Here is a 24,084-nt window from a genome sequence, read left to right as displayed (position 1 = left end):
AGAGAAGGTGCACATGGTCGCTTGGCTGCTTTGCAAGCTTCCCTAGAAGCGCTCGTGCGGCGATGTCGACCTCCAGTCCCACGTTCCCGCGAGCAGCAGATGCGCGTCGTGCCTGAATTGTGCTCGCGTCCATCACAGCTGATGTCACTCGCACAGCCGGAGCACGACGACCAATGGTCAAAGCGCAGCCAAAAACCCGTATAAATATCACCCTCATCGTCCCGACTCTCACAACAATCACATACATTTCCTAGTCTCGAGTCACAAGCAGATCAATCCTGCTTTACATACAGGTCACTGACCTGAACAACGAACAATCCCCACTAGCTCCCGACTCCTGGTAGACCACGATGACCGTGGGTCTCGTCTCAATGGTCGCCGTGGCCGTGGCGGCGGTGCTGGCCTCGTGGGCGTTCAACGCGCTGGTGTACCTCGTGTGGAGGCCGCGCGCCATCACCAGGCAGCTCCGCGCGCAGGGCGTCGGCGGGCCGGGCTACAAGTTCTTCGCCGGCAACCTGGCCGAGATCAAGCAGCTCCGCGCCGAGACCGCCGGCACCGCCCTGGACGTCGGCTCCCACGACTTTGTCCCCATGGTACAGCCGCACTTCCGAAAATGGATCGCCATCCACGGTACGAACTTACTGAACCTCTAATTCTACCTTTGGAAATTCGACGCCGTCTAGTCCTCACGACGTTGTGTGTACCATGATCTCCAGGACGCACGTTCCTGTTCTGGTTCGGGGCGAGGCCTACGGTGTGCATCGCCGACGTGAACGTGGTGAAGCAGGTGCTCTTCGACCGCAACGGGCTCTACCCCAAGAACTTCAGCAATCCGCACATCGCCCGCCTCCTCGGCAAGGGGCTCGTGCTCACCGACGGCGACGACTGGAAGCGCCACCGCAAGGTCGTCCACCCCGCATTCAACATGGACAAGCTCAAGGTATGTACTGACGTGTGTCCAGCTCCAGCAGAACGCCTAGGCGTTTGTTTTGCATTTCCTAAGTACTAGACAATTATACAGGCGTGTCGCTTTTCGCTGACGTTTTGTGCGTTGACATCTAATTGGCCACACAGATGATGACGGTGACCATGTCCGACTGCGCCGGGACCATGATGTCGGAGTGGAAGGCCAAGCTGGACAAGGGCGCCGACGTGGAGATCGAGCTGAGCAGCCAGTTTGAAGAGCTTACCGCGGATGTCATCTCACACACGGCGTTCGGGAGCAGCTACACGGAGGGGAAGAAGGTCTTCCTAGCCCAGAGGGAGCTTCAGTTTCTTGCCTTCTCCACTGTATTCAACGTCCAAATTCCAGGGTTCAGGTAAACTACAACTACTCACTTTTCCCTTTGTTAGTTCAAATCAAAGTTTAAAATGCTACGAAAGCTATAGCTAAGCTATTTAGCGTAGTTTTTCTAAATAAGAAAAATCCAGAAAAATGAAGCATCATATATTCATATATCATCAAGAAAAATATGTGCAGGAATTTAATAATTCAATGATACAAAAGTATATTGAACATCCATGACGATTGTAGTGCATAAATACATACTATCACTTTGTTCCATAAGCCGGCTTACACTATGGAACGGAGGTACATAACAAGGTTTAACTTTTAGATTCAAATTTGGAAATATTTGGTGGATGGGGGAGAAATAATGTTATTTTATAGCCTTTTAGCATGATTTAGCGACCTTGGGAGTTTCTATTTAGCCCTAAAAATGCATAGGATTAGCCGGAGTGCTCTGGGTCCGCTATATTGATATGCTATACTGAGGAGATAACACGCTATTTAAAACTTTGGTTCAAATCGACGCAAAATACATAAACAGTTTCACGAAGCAGGAAATTAATTGGTGCCTATTCATGAAATTATTCAGGTACCTTCCAACCAAAAAGAACCTTCAGATATCGAAGCTCGACAGGGAGGTGAGGACAATGCTCATGAACATCATCAAGAGCCGGCTGGCCACCAAAGACACCATGGGCTACGGACACGACCTGCTCGGGCTTATGCTGGAGGCGTGCGCGCCGGAGCACGGGGAGAACCCGCTTCTTAGCATGGACGAGATCATCGACGAGTGCAAGACCTTCTTCTTCGCCGGGCACGACACCAGCTCGCACCTGCTGACCTGGACCATGTTCCTGCTGAGCACGCACCCGGAGTGGCAGGAGAAACTCAGAGAGGAGGTGCTCACGGAGTGCGGCAACGACGTCCCAACCGGCGACATGCTCAACAAACTGCAGCTCGTCAACATGTTCCTGCTGGAAACTCTCAGGTTATACGCCCCTGTATCGGCCATTCATAGGAGGGCGGGTTCGGATCTCGAGGTTGGTGGCATCAGAGTGCCCGAAGGCACAGCCCTGGCGATCCCCATCGCGACGATACATCGTGATAAGGAGGTCTGGGGTGAGGACGCCAATGAATTCAAGCCCTTGAGGTTCGAGAAAGGTGTCACCATGGCTGCAAAGCACCCCAACGCATTGCTGTCTTTCTCCGGTGGGCCGAGGTCGTGCATCGGGCAGAACTTCGCGATGATCGAAGCCAAGGCCGTGATCGCCGTGATTCTTCAGAGGTTCTCCTTCTCCCTGTCCCCGAAGTACGTCCATGCCCCCATGGACGTGATCACGCTGCGCCCCAAGTTTGGGCTTCCCATGATCCTAAAGAGCCTGGAGGTGTAGAGATATGCATATTGTGTACTAGTGTTGAGTAACACTATGTCTTTATAGTTGTAAAAAAAACACTATGTCTTTATTCTCTAGGGCTTAACTTATATAGTGTACACCACATATGTGTGTTAATTTGCCAGGGTAAAATGTATGTATTCGTTTGTAACTAAAATAATGATATGCTGTATTTAAATTTTTTGTTGATTATTTTAATTCCAATTACCTACGAGCACAATTTCACAAACGTTTTCAATCAAGTCTCAACTCTCAACACATGGGATGGGAAAGATCTATACAACTCACTACGCTTTTGTCCAAATCCAGATAAAACTAACACGCTTGCAAAAAGGCAAATATATTAGTGACCGCTGGTGTTTACCGAGTTCTACAAAAAGAATAGAACTAATAGAAAATTTGCAAAATTATAAATGTGATCATATGAGTTTTGTTTCTCTTTACTATTGAAGATAAATTGTTGGCACCGGTGGAACATTGGAACTTCTCCCGAACTCACAGATTTGATAGATGGCGCTGTTGCGACGTGGTGTGGTGAGTGGTGACTCTCATCAGGTGGTAATAATATAGGTTTATAAACCGAAATAACTAGTTAAAGTAAGCATGAAAGGGTTAAATTAATAACTACTAATAAAGGAAGGAAGGTTTCTCCCCTCTTTTTTCGTCCGTTTTGGATTTACCCATACTTCTCAATGATAATTACAGGCACTGCCACCGCCAAGTCAAACGTCTCACCGCTTAGTAAAAAAACAGTTTGTTTCCGACGCGGTACTCGCCGAGGAGACCAAGCTCGGAAGCGGATGGCGCCAGCCTGGAGGCGGCGAGGTCGAGCCTGGAGACGGTCAGGGAAGTCAGTGACGCACGGATTCGATGAGGAGGGAGGCGCGCGCTCGTGTGCGTCGGGGTACGAGGAGCGGCGGGGTTGGGGATGAGTGGCGGCGGCCGGCCGGTCGGAGAGACACCTTCTCCCCGGCTGGACAATGAGTGGCAGCACTGGGGAAACATTCCTGCCGGCGTGAAGGAGATCGGGGACGACGGGGAGGGATGCGGAGGTCCGGTAGTAGCCGCCGCCAGCGCCCGTCCTGCGGGCCTCCCGAGACGACGTACTGCTCGTTCCTTCTGGAAGCAGAGAAAGGAGGCGCTCGTAGCAGATGAGGCCTCCGCGCGCGCCTCGCCTCCGTCCAGTAATCCCTCCGGCTCGCGGAATCCAAGGTCACGCTCGAGACCGGCGTCAAAGACGAAACCAATGCGCGCCTTGCAGGGAGAAGGGCCTACTCCCGAAGGTTTTTTTCCCTCTCTGATTCTCCAGGGCGAGGCGCGGCCGGAGGAAGGCCAACTCGTATTGGTCTTGTAGGTTCAGCGCCAGCAAGGTCAGCATTGCCGGGCCTGGTAGAGGCACCAATGAGCTGCAAGCCACACAAGTGGGCTTTATGAATCAACGAAAATAAGTTATCGGCATTCGGTTTGTTCATAGTATGAGTCAGGACCCCGAACGCTGGATGTCATAGTCCCACCTCGCTCCCTCATACAAAATAAGTCTGGTTTATATACCTTAATTTTCTGAATATGAACAAGCCTCCTCAGAAAAGAACAAGCATGGCAGCCGTCGGGGTCGTTGGGACTTGGGACAACACTGGAGAAGAGGATGGCGAGGAAGAGGAGCACATCAGAGGCAGAGGAAAAGAGGCGTGCCCGTGCACGGACGAGAGTCGCTGGCACAGCAAGGAGAGCTGCTCTCGTGTGGAGGCACAGAACCGCCGGCGCCGGTAGCCTGGGTCTTACAGCGGGGCGGAAAGAAGGGGTGGGACGCGGGTGAAGCCCCAGATGACCGCCGAGTTGCGAACAGTGGGAGGGGAGGATCCGCCATGAATTCGGCAGAGCTGAATAAGAAGATGGAAAACAACAGCTGGTGACTATATTCTATCCTTGTGTGTAGGTCCTGCTTTTTTTGGGCATAGTTATTTCTGAGGGCACCGCCGTTCAAGACGTGGTGACAGTTTATCCTGGCGATGAGACTGCAGCATCTACATCTACTGCTCACGTTTGGAAGCGATACGACCTTTCAATTACACTAGTGGTTGGGGCGCCCCATGGGGCGCCTCCTAACCGGTCAGGTGCAGCTCAATTACGTCCTAATTGAGGTCCAACTTCTAAAAAGTGGTGTTACATGTTAGTTATAATATACCGAGGCTCGGTGCAACTATTCACCCATCTCACCATAAATCCCATCATGCAAAAATGGCATCTACCCAAGATCCTTCAAATCTAAATATGGAACATATTACAATAACTGGTTATGTACAAAGGAACGGTTACATGGCTTATAAAGCATCCTTTCCATCAGTCATATATCCTTTCAATAACTATAACTTGTAGCAATCTAACATAAATCACCAAGTCAGGTGTTCATAGTTTATTCTTTCTGCGACTGCCAAGGTCATCATACGGAAGTTCTTCTAATTCTCTAAAATGTTTTTCCCAGCTTATTCTTGAATACCCATATCTATGATGTGCAGACCAATATTCAATGTTGAAAAATATTTAAAGCTGCATGTCCATCAAGGATCATTAGTAAGCTATAAAAAAAGTCTAAGCTTGGTCGATCTGCAAAGCATATTGCATGTCCATCGAAGGGTCATTAGTAACATGCCAACAACCGGAGACTAAGATCCATCTTGCATCACAAAGTGTGTAACCCCATATGTATGTCCAGTGCATAATTAGATACCTACTCTAGTAGTAATAGAAATGTCACTGAATGCATAATATACATATACATCAGTTAGTGGATGAACTAAGCAGTAGGTGGTAAAATACAAGCCCTAAGGGAGTTTGGTACTTTACCTGGTTGGATGTAATCTTTGGGTTCAAGCTCAGTTGAGCAGCTCTGAAAATTTAATACATCACGTCTGCACAGCATAATTTCCAGTACTCAAACCTGCTTATCCTGTAAGTAGAATCAACATGGCTGAATTGACGAAAATCCCATGTTTCTATGGCTAGTTGCAACCCCTGAAAAATAATGGAGTTAAGTATTCGACATAACAGCTGACACAAAACATAAGCAGCAAGTAACACCATGAACTCTATTTCTGGTCGCTGTTTCTTTTTAATAAAATGGTCTTTGTAACTGAATTTGTCGAGGGAAAGAGATTGAAAAAACATTAATTTTCAATTTTCATCACCACTGCAATATTTTAAGCATAGGCATTGGTTTATACAAAGGGAGAGGCGGCGCTACACATATAACAACAAGCTATTGTCGTGTGGAAGATATTAGGGCTAACCTGTAGTCCAATTGAGAGGAAAAACGGTTCACAAATGGTTTAATGTCAAGCTCAGTAACCTACATTTGAAGGAGAAATAAGACCAAATTATATGACATAAAACATGAAATTCTGAAGTACTTTGAGCACATAAGATTCACAATACACAAGTTAGCACATGAACTGATTAGTAACAGGTCATGATGTAATCTCATAAACTACCTGCATTTTTAAACCTGTTTCAACCCATTTGGATTTCGGAATGTTCAATGCATGCAACTCCCATATATATATATCTACTCTTCTGCTTCAGCAATGCAATGACTTTATCATTTCCAAGCACATGACTGACATGACGGCCGGTGGAATGAACTGAAACATGCAAAGGAGGGTAATGTTAGAACGAGTTACATGAGGTAATATATAATGCAAAAAAACATGGAATGTCTCAAAAAAATCCTATTCAACTTCCTAAACCAAATAAGAATATATGGAGTTTCAATTTCTAAGAAGCAGTAACATAAACCATTTGAAGCATGTCAAATGATGTCTGACTTTTAGTTTTAAGGATCTTACAATTGCTGTGACAAACGATGCAGTAGACCCGAAATTAAGAAACCTCCCTTGACTCAAGTAGCATTTTCATTTTAAAGGGACTTGACATGTACAGTAAAAACAAAGATTATAAGCATGCTTATGTATGTGTGCATGTGAGAGAGGAACCTCGATCTATAATGGAGTGCACACAACATTGTCTGTGCCACAAAATATTAATGTAATTATCATTTAATTCGACCATAAAGTTCAATAACACTGTGGAATAGCCGAATGGAGTTAAGTATTCGACATAACAGCTGACACAAAACATAAGCAGCAAGTAACACCATGAACTCTATTTCTGGTCGCTGTTTCTTTTTAATAAAATGGTCTTTGTAACTGAATTTGTGAGAGGAAGAGATCGAAAAATCATTAATTTTCAATTTTCATCACCACCGCAATATTTTAAGCATAGGCATTGGTTTATATAAAGGGAGAGGCAGCGCTACACATATAACAACAAGATATTGTCGTGTGGAAGGTATTAGGGCTAACCTGTAGTCCAATTGGGAGAAAAAAACGGTTCACAAATGGTTTAATGTCAAGCTCACTAACCTACATTTGAAGGAGAAATAAGACCAAATTATATGACATAAAACATGAAATTCTGAAGTACTTTGAGCACATATGATTCACAATACACAAGTTAGCACATGAACTGATTAGTAACAGGCCATGATGTAATTTCATAAACTACCTGCATTTTTAAACCTGTTTCAACCCATTTGGATTTCGGAATGTTCAATGTGTGCAATTACCATCTATATCTACTCTTCTGTTTCAGCAATGCAATGACTTTATCATTTCCTAGTACATGACTAACATGACGATGGAATGAACTGAAACATGCAAAGGAGGGTACTCTTAGAACGAGTTACATGAGATAATATATAATGCAAGAAAACAACATGGAAGGTCTCAAAAAATATCCTATTCAACTTCCTAAACCAAATAAGAATATATGGAGTTTCAATTTCTAAGATTCAGTCTCCCCATATATTCTTATTTCAAGCACGACAACACCAAATTGGAGATCTCAGTCTCCCCAAGACTCCTCTTCAACGACCTGTACCTCCAGATCCAACTCTGGCAATCCATCTCACACCCATCATGCTATCAAATCATCCACAACTGTTCCCATTGTTTACTCAAGACCACCAAAGCCATGTTTCAGTATCAATACTAAAACAGAAAGGAGAGAAATGTTGTTAGTACACACCTCTTAGCAGACTTCCAGCGTGATATAAATAAATAACATGCAGTACAAAAAAATAATGTAGAACAATAGCAGCAATGAGTAGGTTCCTAGAAACTACGATACGTCATACAAGAAAATAGGCCTACTACAAAACAATACATTGCCTGCCACAATCTCTAATATTGCTCTTCTGGTCTTCACAAGATGTGCAACTCCTCATGTCTGGACAACCAACCAACCAGAAAATTTAAAACAGAGGACTGGATGAGAATAACACATTAGAAGAAGAAGAAATCACCTTGATCTTGATCGAGATTTTAACAAATTATTTTTGCATCACATATTAGCAAAATAAAAATCAAAAAGCATCCCAAAAACAATTTTGTGTAAGAATAGCTTCAAGGCTATGAGAATTCACGCAACACATTGCACGCATGAATAGACATCTACAGAAAATAGAAAAAAACGAATCATTCTAGGTTTCTACCTTTCCATAGGCACAACTGCTGCTTCTTAGCCGTAGCAGAAACCTATAGAGCTTGCTGCCGTCCTCGGCCTAACCCCGCCACAACGCTGCAGACGCGACCCGCTGTCCATGTCCCACCACCACTCCCCTGTGGCGGCAGGTATCACCTTGTTCAGTAGAAAAAACAAAGAATGGGTATGTAAGACATGCCACTACAGAGGTTGAACATACCACATTCAAGATGACCACTGAATCAAAGTGAAAAAATGAACAACAATTGTTCATCATGTTCACCATATTTGTTTTGAGTTACTTGATCATTTCAACATGGTTGAACAAAAGTTTATATTGTTTGTATTGATTTATAGTATGACTATGAAACTTACTTTTGTTGCTATCAAGACAAATGATGCATGTATACATAGAGGTGGAAGTGGAACCATAAATCTAGCTATGTTTAGCCCATGCTACTATTTAAGCCTGTGAGTGATGCTAGTGTTATGTCTATGTTCAGATCAATGAAAGTCTAATTCAAACAATCCTGTAGCTGCAGCTAGTGCATCAATAGGACACACGTCTCATCCGAATATTCCTCTAATGTTCACACTATGCATGCCATATGCCAGTGTAAGTTCCTTTAATCAACCCACGCTTACCCACATTGGATTTCTCTTGCAGCTTCCCCTTTTTCCTTCAGATTAAAATATCTGCAGTATGCCCAGAATCAATTTGGCAAATAAATCACCAAACACTTCCGTACAAATAGTCAAGGGCAAAGAAACCTGCACATTTGATCCTAAACTACGAGAGAACAAAATCCTAGCTCAGATATGTCTATGAGAGTCCCGGATGGGAAAATTCCACATCACAGCTGAAACCAGAGCACACAAATCCAAACACAAATATGCTCCGCATGAACAAACTTCGGAATCTGAGAGCCAAGGGTTTAAAACTTGTCTCACCTCAACTTGCATTCAACGGCCCCTCTCCCCGGAGGTCGCCCAGATCAACAAGCTGCGTCCGCCTCCATGTGGTCGCGTGCCCTCCGCTTAGAATAGGTCAGGTCAACTCGTCCTCACGGATCGGCAGATCTCGCCACTGTCAACATGGAGATAGGAAGCAATGAGTAAGAGGACGACCACACGATTGATCTTTCCAAATTCATATTTCTCACCTTGTGCTTGTAGACAAGGCCGCCTGCCAATCCGCCGTGCTCCAGCAACACACGAGAAGCACCGGCTCCGCCACCATCGCCTAGGTCACGCCGCTCTTGCCGGCGAGCCGCGGAGTTGGACCCTGTCTTATTCCACCTGCTTGCCCGCACCATGGACGCCGCTGCCGTGTGAACGAGTGGTGGAGGGGTGCCAGGAAGAGAGAGGCGGCGGCAGCAGTGAGGAAATGTGGATAGGGTTTCTCTGCCCTGGACGCGATCTCTTTTCCCCTCCCTGCAATCTTTTTTTTAATGCGCCGCCACGTGGTCCAATCGGTAGAGATGAAACAAGCCAGAACGTCCAACCCTCACGCGCTACTCGGTATCGTGGAGAGCTCTCAGATAGGGCAAAGGGGTACGCACTTGCTTGTACTCAATGAGAAGCAGAAGCACGTTCGATTTGCTAGAGGAAACAACATGTTGCGAGTTATTGGGTTGATGCTGATAAATTTTGTGAATCTGGCAACCTTAACTTTGTCCTCTAATCTTGCGTTTCAAAATTCAAACACGATTTATGTTGGATCGAGCATATGAAAATGGCCAGTTTTGTTGATATAAAACTGTTTGGTTTGGGTAGAGAGCTGCCTTAGCAGCCCGACACATTTTTTTCCGATAATAGTTCGAACCTGGTTTCATATACGTCCTTACCCGATGCCTCTCACGAGAAATCTTGTCTCGTTCATGAAAATTTCCTCCCGTTAATTTTTTTTCTGGAGTAGCAGTGTGCCTATCATAAAAACTTCCTCCCGTTAATAAAATAGTACTAATTTTCAGTAGTGATATTTCTCATACCATAAAAAATGTAGTGATATTCTTCAACGCCGTTCAATAAAATTAAATTGTAGCAGTAAATTTGTTTGGATATGTTAGTAAAATTAATATAAGAATGGTGCCTGTTAGTATTATAAGTCGATGTAGCGAGTAGCTCGTAATCTTTTTGTTAGGATTGATTATGTAGGCTGTGAAAAGAAAAATACGTGACCAATATTGACGAAGGCCAAAAAAAGAAGAAATATCAACACAAATGGTTTACGAGAATTTTCTAAGTATTGGTTTTTCCCGGTGCAACGCACAGGCACTTTTACTAGTATATATTTAAACTTAATAACTGTCACAGGTCATATAATGCATCCAAAAGATCTTCAAGAAAAATAAAGAATACATGCCAAAGAAGGCAAGCAATATATAATGTGTAGCAGCCCGCATGATGCATGCTCACTCACTTTCGAAATAAAAATAAGATTCTTAAATGTGCATGGCAACTCCGCCTATGTTGTCTCAACATAGCCGGTCCCAAGCCCGGATAAAGGAGGAGGGTTGTGATAGCCGGGGCGAGCCAATGTAAAAAAACCCAGCCACTCTTATGGAGATGAAACCCAAAGGAACCTCGTTGGGGCGTAACCCTCTTAGCGACGCGCCACATCGGAACCCGGGTGTGGTGTCAAATGGGCAAGGGCCGGGCCGTCACCCCCTTGGTGGCGCGCCGTATCTTGATCTGGATACGGTGATAAGTGAGCAAGGGTCGGGTCGCCGCATCCTTAGTGGCGCGCTACACCGACGCCCCGGTGTAGTGAAAAATGAGCAAGGGTCTCCGCATTTGACTCGACGAGTGCGGAGGGTAAGGAAGTTAGCCGAGCCTAGGAGGATACACTTAGGTAGCTGGAACGTAGGGTCCCTGACGGGTAAGTTACGGGAGTTAGTTGATACGGCGGTGAGGAGGCGTGTTGATGTCCTTTGTGTCCAAGAGACCAAATGGAAGGGACAGGAGGCGAAGGAGGTGGAGGATACCGGTTTCAAGTTGTGGTACACGGGGACAACTTCAAACAAAAATGGAGTAGGCATCTTGGTCAATAAGAGCCTCAGGGATGGAGTTGTGGACGTCAAGAGGCAAGGGGACCGGATGATCCTTGTCAAGCTGGTCGTTGGGGACTTAGTCCTCAATGTTATCAGCGCGTATGCCCCACAAGTAGGCCACAATGAGAGCACCAAGAGGGAGTTTTGGGAAGGCCTAGAGGACTTTGTTAGGAGGGTACCTATTGGTGAGAAGCTCTTCATAGGAGGAGATCTCAATGGCCATGTGGGTACATCTAACACAGGTTTTGAAAGGGTGCATGGGGGCTTTGGCTATGGCATCAAGAACCAAGAAGGAGAAGACGTCCTGAGCTTCGCTCTAGCCTATGACATGATCGTAGCTAACACCCTCTTTAGGAAGAGAGAATCCGATCTAGTGACGTTCAGTAGTGGCCTACACTCTAGCCAGATTGATTTTGTCCTCTCTAGAAGAGAAGACAGACGCGTCTGCATCGATTGTAAGGTGATACCTGGAGAGAGTGTGGTCCCTCAACATAAGCTGGTGGTTGCTGACTTTCGCTTTAGGATCCGTGTCCAGCGGGGTAAGCGTGCCAAAGTCGCTAGAACAAAGTGGTGGAAGCTCAAGGGTGAGGCATCCCAGGCTTTCAGGGAGAGGGTTATTAAGGAGGGCCCTTGGGAGGAAGGAGGCGATGCAAACATGATGTGGACGAGTATGGCGACCTGCTTGCGGAAGGTCGCTGTATAGGAGTTTGGGGTGACTAAGAGAAGTAGAAGGGAAGCTAAGGATACCTGGTGGTGGAACGATGAGGTCCAGAAGGTTATTAGGGAGAAGAAGGACTGTTTCAGATGCCTATATCTGGACAGGAGTGCAGCTAACATGGAGAAGTACAAGGTGGCGAAGAAGGCTGCAAAGCGGGCGGTGAGTGAAGCAAGGGGTCGGGCGTATGAGGACCTCTACCTACGTTTAAACACGAAGGAAGGCGAAAGGGACATCTATAAGATGGCCAAGTTTAGGGAGAGGAAGACGAGGGATGTCAACGAAGTCAAATGCATCAAGGACGGAGAGGATCAGCTTCTTGTGAAGGATGAGGCGACCAAGCGTAGATGGCGGGAGTACTTTGACAACCTTTACAATGGAGAGGTTAAGAGCTCTACCATTGAGCTAGACGACTCTTTGATGATACCAGCATGTGCTTTGTGCGACGTATCCAGGAGTCTGAGGTTAAGGAGGCGTTAAGGAGGATGAAAGGAGGAGGCGATGGGCCCTGATGGTATCCCCATCGAGGCGTGGAGAGGACTTGGAGACGTAGCGATAGTATGGCTAACTAAGCTTTTCAACCTTATTTTTCGGTCAAACAAGATGCCCGAAGAATGGAGGCGGAGTATTTTAGGACCAATCTTCAAAAACAAGGGGGTGTTCAAAGTTGTACTAATTACCGTGGAATCAAGCTGATGAGCCATACTATGAAGCTATGGGAGAGAGTCATTGAGCACCGCTTAAGAAGGTTGACAATCGTGACCAAAAACCAATTTGGTTTCATGCCTGGGAGGTCTACCATGGAAGCCATCTTCTTGGTTTGACAGCTGATGGAGAGATACAGGGAGCAAAAGAAGGACCTTCATATGGTGTTCATTGATTTGGAGAAGGCCTATGATAAGATACCTCGGAATGTCATGTGGTGGGACTTGGAGAAACACAAAGTCCCAATAAAGTACATTACCCTCATCAAGGATATGTATGATAATGTTGTGACAAGTGTTCGAACAAGTGATGGCGACACTGATGACTTTCCAATTAGAATAGGGCTACACCAAGGATCAGCTTTGAGCCCTTATCTTTTTGATTTGGTGATGGATGAGGTCACAAGGGATATACAAGGAGATATCCCATGGTGTATGCTCTTTGCGGATGATGTGGTGCTAGTCGATGATAGCCAACGGGGGTTAATAGAAAGTTAGAGTTGTGGAGGCGAACTCTAGAATCGAAAGGTTTTAGGCTTAGTAGAACTAAAACTGAATACATGAGGTGCAGTTTCAGTTCTACTAGGCACGAGGAGGGAGAGGTTAGCCTTGGTGGGCATGTGGTACCGGAGAGAGCCACTTTTCGATATTTGGGGTCCATGTTGCAGAAGGATGGCGATATCGATGAAGATGTGGGCCACCGAATCAAGGCTGGTTGGATGAAGTGGCGCAAAGCTTCTGGCGTACTCTGTGACAAGAGAGTGCCACAAAAGCTAAAAGTCAGGTTTTATAGGACAGCTATCCGACCTGCGATGTTGTATGGCGCGGAGTGTTGGCCAACGAAGAGACGACATATCCAACAGTTAAGTGTAGCAGAGATGCGCATGTTGAGATGGATATGTGGCCACACAAGAAAGGATCGGGTACGGAATGACGATATACGGGAGAGAGTTGGGGTAGCGCCGATTGAAGAGAAGCTGGTCCAACATCGTCTCAGATGGTTTGGACATATCCAACGGAGGCCTCCGGAAGCGCCAGTGCATAGCGGACGGCTAAAGCGTGCTGAAAATGTTAAGAGGGGTCGTGATAGACCAAACTTGACATGGGACGAGTCCGTTAAGAGAGACCTGAAGGTTTGGAATATCGACAAAGATTTAGCCATGGACAGGGGTACGTGGAAGTTAGCTATCCACGTTCCGGAACCATAACTTAGCTTCGAGATCTTATGGGTTTCAACTCTAGCCTACCCCAACTTGTTTGGAACTGAAAGGCTTGGTTGTTGTTGTTGTTGTTGTTGTTGTTGTTGTTGTTGTTGTTGTTGTAAATGTGCATGGCACTAGATTTCTGAATCCTAACCTCACCTGACTAGACTATATTTTTTTAATCAAGGCAAAAGAAAACATACCTACCATTTTCATTAATAGAGAAGGAATTTCTTAGAATCAATTGCTTTGGACAAGCTCTAGGATTTTAATACTAGCAAAAAAGCCTAATCTGGTGTTATTACCTTACGCAAAAAGGATGTCCCAGCTAAGCTCCACGCTCTTGCCTCATCTTTCATTTTCGCAATGACCGTAGCCGTGGTAGAGGAGTGGTCGGAAAACTCTTGCATTGCATTCTTTCCAAATTTCCCAAAAGACTAGCATGATGAGCGAGGTCATAGCTTTCCTTTCCTTTCCCATATGAAGAGAAACTTTCGTCCACCTATCATCAATGGATGGTTTGGTGGCCCCGAGCTCCTCCGCTCGTTCGACGATCCCGTCGAGGGTAGCCGCCGGTAGTCGCCTCTGCGAGCACCCTAGCTCCAGATCAGACCCGCCCACCCCCTCGTCGCCCACCGCAGCAACCACTTCCTCCGACTCCCAATCTTCCACGAGCGGCGCAAGAGCCCCGGACCTGCCCTGACACATCCCCTCCCCGGGGACGGCGCCGGCATAGGCTCACCACCGCCCACCTCCTGTCTCATCGCCGGGCTCACCGCCGGCCGCACCGGGCGGGGGGCTCAAAACTCAAATCGCCTCCCCCGAACGGAAGAGACTCTTCCTTCCGGTGCCTTCATCGCCGCCGCCGCGGTTGCCTGCCTTCTTGTCGCGACCATCTTCCTTGTCGGGCTCGCCGCTGGACTTGCCGGCGAGGCGGATTCAAAATTTGAATCGACCCCGCGTCACCCGCTCCTCATCCCCACCGTCTTTTTCGTCAATGCCACTCACCAGGATGAACAAAGTGGTTGTCGAAAAAGTGTTTGAGGTATTCCATGTATTTGACCCATTTGATGGAGGATGGACCAACCACCCCTCTAGGGCACCAGCCTTTCCGGATACCATGCCTCCTTGATAAGAATCTAAGATCTTGCCATGGAACAAGAAAGAAATAGTAATCAAATCAAGGAGTTCTATCTATATAACAAATAGTAGACTAGATTGCAAAACCCAGCCGCAAAACCCAGAACGGAACAATTGGAGGCACTTCCTTGTGAGCGTAGTCCCCATATTCTTTGATGTGAGAAATCCAACTCTGATCTTCTTCCAAACCGTTCGCAATCAGTTAATCATCAAGGGGCTCAACTTCGCTGGCAGCGCAGGCTGAGACTGCCATGTTTGGTGATTTGGGAGCACTGGTCGTATGTGCCTCACGGGATTGGGGATCAAGGGTCTCTCAGATGCGGTATTGAGGAGGACGAGGCGGCGTCCTGTAACTGTAATTCGAGCTTCTGATGCGGCAGCGGGAGATGGCGGACGACGGGAGATACGCTATGGCCATCACGAGATTTTCCTTTTCTGGGCCGTTTATATATGGGCTACAGCGGGCCATGCCATGACTGGCTCCGTTTAGGAGCGGAGCGGACCGGGCCGTGCTGTGAAATGAAACGAAACGTTCCCCGCTTCACGCTGTCGGAAAAAAAGAACTTTTGCCTCTGAACTGAGGAGTGAGGACACGCGCGGTGACGAAAGGTCTGGCTTCGATGCTCCACTCCGCCGTCTCCTGCTCCCAAAAACTAAAAGCTGAAAGTTTGTTGTTTTTATTTAGAATCTTACGAATTCAAAAAATTATCTAAATGACTGTAAATGGTTGAAATTGGATAGAAAATTTTGCTTAGATACACTTTCATATAAAAAACATTTTCATCGGATGTAGTATGCACCAAAAAACCCGTTTTACAGGTACATGAAGCAATTTCGAAAAAAAAAATGAAATTCATTTTTTAAATTTTTCTTAAAACTAGGAACATCTCGAATGATTTTTTGAATTTTCTATTATTTTCTTTTATTTTTCTCTGAAAAAGCGATATCAATTCAGGAGGTACGTGGAGAAAAAAAAGAGCTTGCGTCGACGGCTTTGCCTTCATCATAGGGACTAGTTGTAACGTCGTTTATCTCTCTATCACGACGAACCCGCCTGTGCTGACGGGATTTTTTTGTGCCGATGGTCACTCTTGGCACACGAAGAAGCTATGCCGACGGTGGCCATGGGCACAAGTGATCCTATGCCAATGGCGCAGTTGGTGGACTGGCAGGACCAAATCCTGTGCCAACGGCCCCAATAAAGAATCGTTGGCACAGTTTTTAGCCATCGACACATCATCTGTTTCCTGTAATGGGGGAGGGGGTGGCATGTCTATTTTGGCCTCCACTAAGGGCATGTTTGTTTCTGCAGCAGATCTCCACGTTGGCTAGAGACGTCTTACACACACGATATGTATAATAGGTGATATGTTTACGGAAATTCAATTCGGCTCCCGGGTGAGTATGCACCCTCTACCGAAAAATCATATTTTAAAATATCGAAAAAATTTAACAAATTTTTTTGCATCTACATCTTCATAATATATGTTTGTTCGTCAAGTTTCATAAAAAATAATATTTTTTTGGTCTATATAAAAAAGAGAAAACTTATATTGTGAAAAGTATTATTTTTAGCACTGAGTTTTGTCTTTTTTACACACGTCACGTGATAAGTCGATTTTTTATGAAACAACTTTGTAAGCGTGTAGCACGAGAAGATTTACATGCTAATTTTTGGTTTCAATTTTTTTGAAATTTAAAATATGTGTAAGATGCATTTCAAAATAGAGGGAGCATATGCTCCCATGTTCCAAAACACCACTCCCGTTTACGGAAATTCAATTCGGTTGCCTCGTCGATCGCCATCAGGTTGACAAGTGAGAATTATCTGTTCTGGCGTGCCCAAGTCGGGCCACTTCTTCGCAGTCATATGCTCATGGGATATGATGATGGCTCCCTTCCGTGCCCTAGTCCGCATGTTGTTGTTCCCCATGCTGGTGTCATGCATCATGCGCCAAATCCGGCTCACCAACACTGGACTCAGCAGGATCAAGCTTTTCTCTTTGGGTTTGTCTCCTCGATGACTGAAGGCGTCCTAGGCATGATTATGTTTTTGGGTACCTCTCGCGAGGCTTGGGAGACCCTAAGTGGAGCCTTCGCCTCCACCTCTATTGCTCGGTCCTCTGAGATTCGACAGGAGATGGCTGAACTGAAGAAAGGAAACAAGACAGTCAACACTTATTTTCATCATATGAAGGCCCTCTCAGATTCCCTCACCAACATTGGCGAGCCCCTGCGCGATGCGGAGTTTGTCTCCTATATACTTGCTGGACTTAATGAAGAGTATGACGCACTCTACCAAGTGGTGACCAATCGTACCACTCCTATAGCAATCCGCGACTTGTTCTCTCAACTTCAGGCTACAGAACAACGCAAATTGGCTCAGAGTCGCTCCAGTGGCTCCTCACAGTACCTTGTTGCACACCTTGCTGCACCCCCTGCACATGACGCCGCCTATGGGGCTGGTCGTGGTGGACCTCATCCCTCAGCGCCCTCCGCCAAGACCACACCTGCAGCCACCACACCCAAGCAAAGTGGTGGGCGTACACCTGTCGTCTGTCAGTTGTGTGGGACTCTGCATCATGTGGCCTCTCGGTGTTACAAGAGGTTCAACCGTGATTTTCTGGGACTTGAAAACGATGGGAGTGTTATAGAAAAAGCAGCTTGCCATGGCGATGTCTGCCTCTCATGGCTCTCAGGGTGCTTCTCAGTCCGTAGACCCGGTGTGGTATGCGGACTCCGATGCCACTCACCACATTACTAGTGAGCTCGACAAGCTTACTTCGCGCGAGCCCTACCACGGCACCGATCAGGTCCATATAGCTAATGGAACAGGTATGCACATTCATAATGTTGGTCAAGCTATTTTATCCACTCCGTCTTCTAGGTCTCTAGCTCTAAATAATGTCCTTCATGTTCCTAAAGCCACTCGAAATTTGCTATCTATGAGTAAGTTTTCCCATGATAATAATATGTTCATTGAACTTCATCCTCATGATCTTGTTGTAAAGGAACTGGACACGAGAGCACCCATTCTTAGAGGTCGTTGCAGTGGAGGTCTCTATGAGATTAAAGCACCTATCATCAAGCAAGCCCTCTCCAGTGTCAAGGTGTCGCGTGATACGTGACATCATCGTGTAGGAGTCGTTCAACATGTTCTTCGTAGTCATGAGTTACCATCTACACATGAGTCCAATAAAATTGAGTCTGTTTGTGATGCATGTCAGCAAGGGAAGAGCCATCAGTTGCCCTTCTCTTTGTCTACCCGTGTAACACAGTTTCCATTAGAGATTATTTATTCTGATGTGTGGGGTCCTACCTAAACCTCTGTTAGTGGACATCGCTTTTATGTGAGTTTTGTTGATGCTTACAGTAAATTCACTTGGCTCTATTTACTCAAACATAAATCTGATGTCTAGTGAATGGATCGTAGCGAACAAGAGGGGGGGTGAATGGCGCTACGACAAGTTTTAGCCTTTGTCAATTTTTAGTGCAACGGAAGGTAAAGGTGATAGCTTTAGCGATAGCGGTGATCATACAATGATTCTAGGACAAGTGCAACAAGCAAAGGAATCAACAAGATAGTAAGAGTAAGGAGCGAGACAACCGGAGGGCGCGGAGACGAGGCGAGGTTTGTTTCCCGCAGTTCCTTCCACAATAGGAAGTACGTCTGCGTTGGGGAGGTGCTAGTCTCACACAAGAGACTAGACGGCCACACCACGAAGGAAGGCCTCACCTTCTTCCTCGAGAGAGCTCCACGAAGGTGCTCCCCCTTCTCCACTAAGGCACCGGTCGAGGCGGTGATTCCTTCACAAGGTTGGGGCGAGCTCCACACACAAGGATGCTCCCAACACCCTATGGAGCTAGTACATCACCAAGCTAGCCTCCATAGCTGCACTTTATCCAATGTCCCACCATAGGAACCCTACCACCAAGATCCACTAAGGAATAGCTAGTATTTGTGAAATCTCTCTTGGTAGAACTATAGATCGGGGTCTCCTCCACCACTCCTCAAAGTTTGGGCAAGATTGGTTGGATGGTTGGGGAGATCCTCAAGGTTTTGGCTCAACAACAATGGAGTAGAGAGAGAGAGAGAGGAGAGATGAAAACGAGTTGGGGAAGAAGGGGCCCTTAAATAGGCTCCTCCAAATCAAACTGTTATGTCCAGTTTTCGCCTAAGAGGTACTACCGCTTTTGGGAAGCGGTACTACCGCTCTGAGTTCGAAATCCCCAGATCTGATCCACGTGGATGCAGAGCGGTACTACCGCTCGCGGTACCTCTCAAGGTACCGCAATAGGGTCCAAACCTTACTGGACATGAAGCGGTACCAGAGCGGTACTGCCGTAACTAGTTACGGTACCTGGGCGGTATCGTGGGCAGTACTACCGCTCGTGAGCGGTACTACCGCTCCAGGTACTGCAGAGGTACCGCAACTCGTATTCTGGGTCAATATCAGCACAGAACTCAGAGCGGTACCATGGGCGGTACCTATAGGGGTAGCGGTACTACCGCTACAGGTACCGGTAGTACCGGCCTGGCTAAAACTGGTTTTCTCCCATTTTTTCTCTCCAGCCATGTCACCTCGTGATAAACACACAAAACCAGAAAACCTATAACTACGCTTCAGTCTTCCGATCTTGACGTGTCCAGCGAGGTCACCGTGCACTTGCAAATCTAACAATGATACTCAAGGCACACAGTGAGATTACTCAAGTGTTGTCATCGAACACACAAAACCCGGGGTTTAGACTTTGCTCTTTCAATCTCCCCCTTTTTGGTGTTTGATGACAACACAAGACTTTACAATAACATATGATATTATGATGAGATACTTAGATTTGCAAAAACTCGATGGAGCTCCCCCTACACATGTGCATATCATGAATATGTATTTGAACACAAATACACATGTTCTAGAGACATCACTCCCCCTAGTTTTTACAAACCAAGCACATATGCAACACGGATAATTGACATGTTCAAATAGCATATGCACAATACGGAGGCAACATAAGATCATGTAAGGAGATTTGGGTGAAGTTATCATACCATAGCCTTGAGAATACCCAAACTCACCATAAGATGCCTCCATAGAGTTGTTGATGTAGCCACAAGAAAAGATAAGCAACTAGGACCAAAAGGCTACAAACAACAAAGGTCCCCATCCACATAGGAACTTCTCCCCCTTTGGCATCGGAACACCAAAAAGGAGGGTAAAGAAACTAGAAGGATGGAGAAAAAGAATATACACCCAAGCTTGCAAAAACCAAAAGGGAAAACAAGCTTGAATGAGGTTCTCCAAAAACATGATGAAAAAGAAAGCAAAGAAGAAGGACAAAAAGAAGGTCACAAAGAAACACAAAGAACCGAAAAACTCCTCAACGAGGAGGTTGGTGGCCGAAGCCACCGTGTAAGAGTGTAGTAGTGTGAGGTCGCGTAGATGTATCTAGGACTCACGGACTACAACTCAACATGAAGCTCATAAGTCACTCAATTGAAGAATAGCATATGTTTTGGATTTCTTTATGCATTATGGGGGAGGGATAGCTCAATAGATTTAAACCGCACTCCCCCTATGTTCATGCGTGCCTTTCATCTAGATATAAAGGTTAGGAGTGGTATGTGCGCACAACGGTCAAGCAAAGTTTGATGGATCAATGATATTTAGCTCATGCCTCAACTCAATGAAACGCTTCTCATCCAAGGGCTTCGTGAAGATGTCCGCCAATTGCTCCTTGGTACCAATGTTGGATAGTACAATATCTTCGCGAGCAATGTGATCCCGGATGAAGTGGTTCCGTATCTCAATGTGCTTCGTCTTGCCATGAAGAACCGGATTGTAGGCGATCTTGATTGCGCTCTCATTGTCACACAAAAGAGGCACCTTGCTATACTCGAGTCCATAATCCCGCAAGGTTTGCCTCATCCACAAGATTTGAGCACAACTACTTGCCGCGGCAATATACTCGGCTTCCGCGGTGGAGATGGAGACACAATTTTGCTTCTTCGAGGACCAACACACCAATGATCTTCCAAGAAAGTGACAAGCTCCGGATGTAGACTTCCTATCAACCTTGTCGCCCGCCCAATCGGAGTCGGTGAAACCAACCAAAGCAAAGTCCGTGTCCCTTGGGTACCATAGTCCGAAGTGTGGGGTATCAACTAAATATCGAAAGATCCTTTTGACCGCCACAATGTGGCTTTCCTTCGGGCTCTCTTGAAATCGTGCACAGATACCAACGCTTAACATTATATCCGGGCGAGAGGCACAAAGGTAAAGAAGCGAACCTATCATCGAACGGTAGAGCTTGGGATCCACCGCCTTGCCGGTCTCGTCAAGGGAGAGTTAGAACTTGAGATGCATCAGAGTTCCAATGCCTTTGGCATCCTTCATATCAAAGCGCTTGAGCATGTCTTGGAGGTACTTTGCTTGATTGATGAAGGTGCCTTGTCGCATTTGCTTGATCTCGAACCCAAGAAAGTACTTGAGTTCACCCATCATTGACATCTCAAACCTATTTGTCATCAACATAGCAAGCTCATCATTGAATTTTGTGTTAGTCGAGCCAAATATGATGTCATCTACATAGAGTTGGCATACAAAAAGCTCCCCATTGACCTTCTTAGTAAAAAGAGTGGGATCAATTTTCCCCACTTCGAAACCACGGTCTTCAAGCAACTCCTTTAGATTCTCATACCAAGCTCTAGGAGCTTGATTGAGTCCATATAGGGCCTTTTTGAGCTTGAAGACATGGTCCGGGAAATGGGGGTCCTCGAACCCCGGGGGTTGCTTCACATATACTTCCTCATGTAAAGGACCATTAAGAAAAGCACTCTTAACATCCATTTTTTTCAACTTGAAGCCATGATGAGAGGCAAAGGACAAAAGGATACGGATGGACTCAAGCCTTGCAACGGGTGCAAAGGTTTCACCAAAGTCCACGCCTTCGACTTGAGAATAGCCTTGTGCCATGATACGTCTCCGACGTATCGATAATTTCTTATGTTCCATGCCACATTATTGATGATATCTACATGTTTTATGCACACTTTATGTCATATTCGTGCATTTTCTGGAACTAACCTATTAACAAGATGCCGAAGTGCAAGTTGCTGTTTTCTGCTGTTTTTGGTTCCAGAAAGGCTGTTCGGGCAATATTCTCGGAATTGGACGAAATCAACGCCAAACCTCCTATTTTTCCCGGAAGGCTCCAGAACACCGAAGAAGAGTCGGAGAGGGGCCAGGGGGCCACCACATCATAAGGCGGCGCGGGCCAGACCCTGGCCGCGCCGGCCTAGGGTGAGGCCACCCTGTCAGCCCTCCCGCGCCGCCTCTTCGCCTATATAACCCCTTTCGACCTAAAAACGCAGTACCAATTGACGAAACTCCATAAAGACTCCAGGGGCGCCGCCACCGTCGTGAAACTCCAATTCGGGGGACAGAACTCTCTGTTCCGGCACCCTGCCGGGACGGGGAATTGCCCCCGGAGCCATCTCCACCGCCGTCTTCACCGCCATCTTCACCGCCATCGCTGCCTCCATGATGAGGAGGGAGTAATCCACCCCCGAGGCTGAGGGCTCCGCTGTAGCTATGTGGTTAATCTCTCTCCCATGTACCTCAATACAATAATCTCATGAGCTGCTTTACATGATTGAGATTCATATGAGTTTTGTATCACTACTATTCTATGTACTACTCTAGTGATGTTATTAAAGTAGTTTTATTCCTCCTGCACGGTGTAATGGTGACAGTGTGTGCATCCGTGTTAGTACTTGGCGTAGGCTATGATTGTAATCTCTTGTAGATTATGAAGTTAACTATTGCTATGATAGTATTGATGTGATCTATGCCTCCTTCATGGTATGATGGTGACAGTGTGCATGCTATGTTAGTTCTTGGTGTAATTGTGTTGATCTATCTTACACTCTAAGGTTATTTAAATATGAACATTGAATATTGTGGAGCTTGTTAACTCCGGCATTGAGGGTTCGTGTAATCCTACATAGTTAGCGGTGTTCATCATCCAACAAAAGAGTGTAGAGTAGTCCTATTATGTGACATTGTTGAGAGTGTCCACTAGTGAAAGTATGATCCCTAGGCCTTGTTTCCTAAATACTGCTATCGCTGCTTGTTTACTGTTTTACTGCGTTACTACTGCTGCGTTACTACTGCTTGTTTACTGTCCTGGGCAAAGCACTTTTCTGGTGCCGTTGCCACTGCTCATATATATTCATACCACCTGTATTTCACTATCTCTTCGCCGAACTAGTGCACCTATTAGGTGTGTTGGGGACACAAGAGACTTCTTGCTTTGTGGTTGCAGGGTTGCATGAGAGGGATATCTTTGACCTCTTCCTCCCTGAGTTCGATAAACCTTGGGTGATCCACTTAAGGGAAAACTTGCTGCTGTTCTACAAACCTCTGCTCTTGGAGGCCCAACACTGTCTACAGGAAAGGGAGGGGGCGTAGACATCAAGCTATTTTCTGGCGCCGTTGCCGGGGAGGAAAGGTAAAAGGCACTCATACTCCGGTTCCAGGTAAAGTACTTTTCTGGCGCCATTGTGTGTGTGCTCGAAGCTATTTCCTTTAGATCCTGCAATTGCATCTTTTTGTTTCTTGTTTTACACTAGTTAGGCATAATGGACAACAATGAGCTTCTTACTTTATTTCCTGATTTAAGACATGGATGGGTTGATCCGAAAATTAAAAAACCCATGGAACATATTAGTATGAACGCAATCGCTGCTAATACTATGGATAAGTCTAAGCTTGGGGAAGCTAGTTTATATAAAAATAATCTTTTTTGCTCCTCAGCTTTGGAAGAAATATTTTGCTCTGATAATGCTTTATCTCCCATATGCGATAACTCTAATGATGCTTCTGATATTTTAAATCCACCTGCTAAAAGTATTCCGTATAAAATACCTATGAAAATTATTGAACGTGTTATGGACAACCACTATAAAGGGGATGGAACTGTCCATCCTAGAGATCATTTACTATTTTTGCACGAATTATGCGGGTTATTCAAGTGTGCAGGTATCTCTA

At 46.0% G+C, this 24,084-nt stretch overlaps 2 protein-coding genes, 1 long non-coding RNA gene and 1 pseudogene across 3 annotated transcripts; 3 read left to right on the top strand and 1 right to left on the bottom strand.

Moving 5' to 3' along the window:
- The first annotated feature begins 217 nt into the window (after positions 1–217).
- Positions 218–2,874, top strand: LOC127331986 (cytochrome P450 709B2). Its single transcript, XM_051358234.2, has 4 exons — positions 218–630; positions 717–940; positions 1,075–1,319; positions 1,878–2,874. Exons 1-4 carry the CDS (start codon positions 351–353, stop codon positions 2,677–2,679), a joined length of 1,551 nt encoding a protein of 516 aa, XP_051214194.1. The 5' UTR covers positions 218–350; the 3' UTR covers positions 2,680–2,874.
- Positions 2,875–6,781: 3,907 nt separating this feature from the next.
- Positions 6,782–9,793, bottom strand: LOC127331987 (uncharacterized). Its single transcript, XR_011751565.1, has 3 exons — positions 9,172–9,793; positions 7,243–8,916; positions 6,782–7,100 (listed from the first exon to the last, which is right to left on the bottom strand). It is a non-coding gene; the product is annotated as an uncharacterized lncRNA (long non-coding RNA).
- Positions 9,794–10,769: 976 nt separating this feature from the next.
- Positions 10,770–12,468, top strand: LOC139835469 (uncharacterized; annotated as a pseudogene).
- A 4,706-nt stretch (positions 12,469–17,174) lies between these two features.
- Positions 17,175–17,929, top strand: LOC139835468 (uncharacterized). Its single transcript, XM_071825323.1, has 3 exons — positions 17,175–17,588; positions 17,689–17,869; positions 17,922–17,929. The coding sequence occupies exons 1-3, from the start codon at positions 17,175–17,177 to the stop codon at positions 17,927–17,929; spliced, it is 603 nt and encodes a 200-aa protein (XP_071681424.1).
- The last annotated feature ends 6,155 nt before the right edge of the window (positions 17,930–24,084 follow it).

Source organism: Lolium perenne, chromosome 2 (genome assembly GCF_019359855.2).
Source record: "Lolium perenne isolate Kyuss_39 chromosome 2, Kyuss_2.0, whole genome shotgun sequence".
NCBI classification, from domain to species: domain Eukaryota; kingdom Viridiplantae; phylum Streptophyta; class Magnoliopsida; order Poales; family Poaceae; genus Lolium; species Lolium perenne.
Note: the sequence above shows the minus strand (reverse complement) of the source record. Positions and strands in the feature narration are given on the sequence as shown.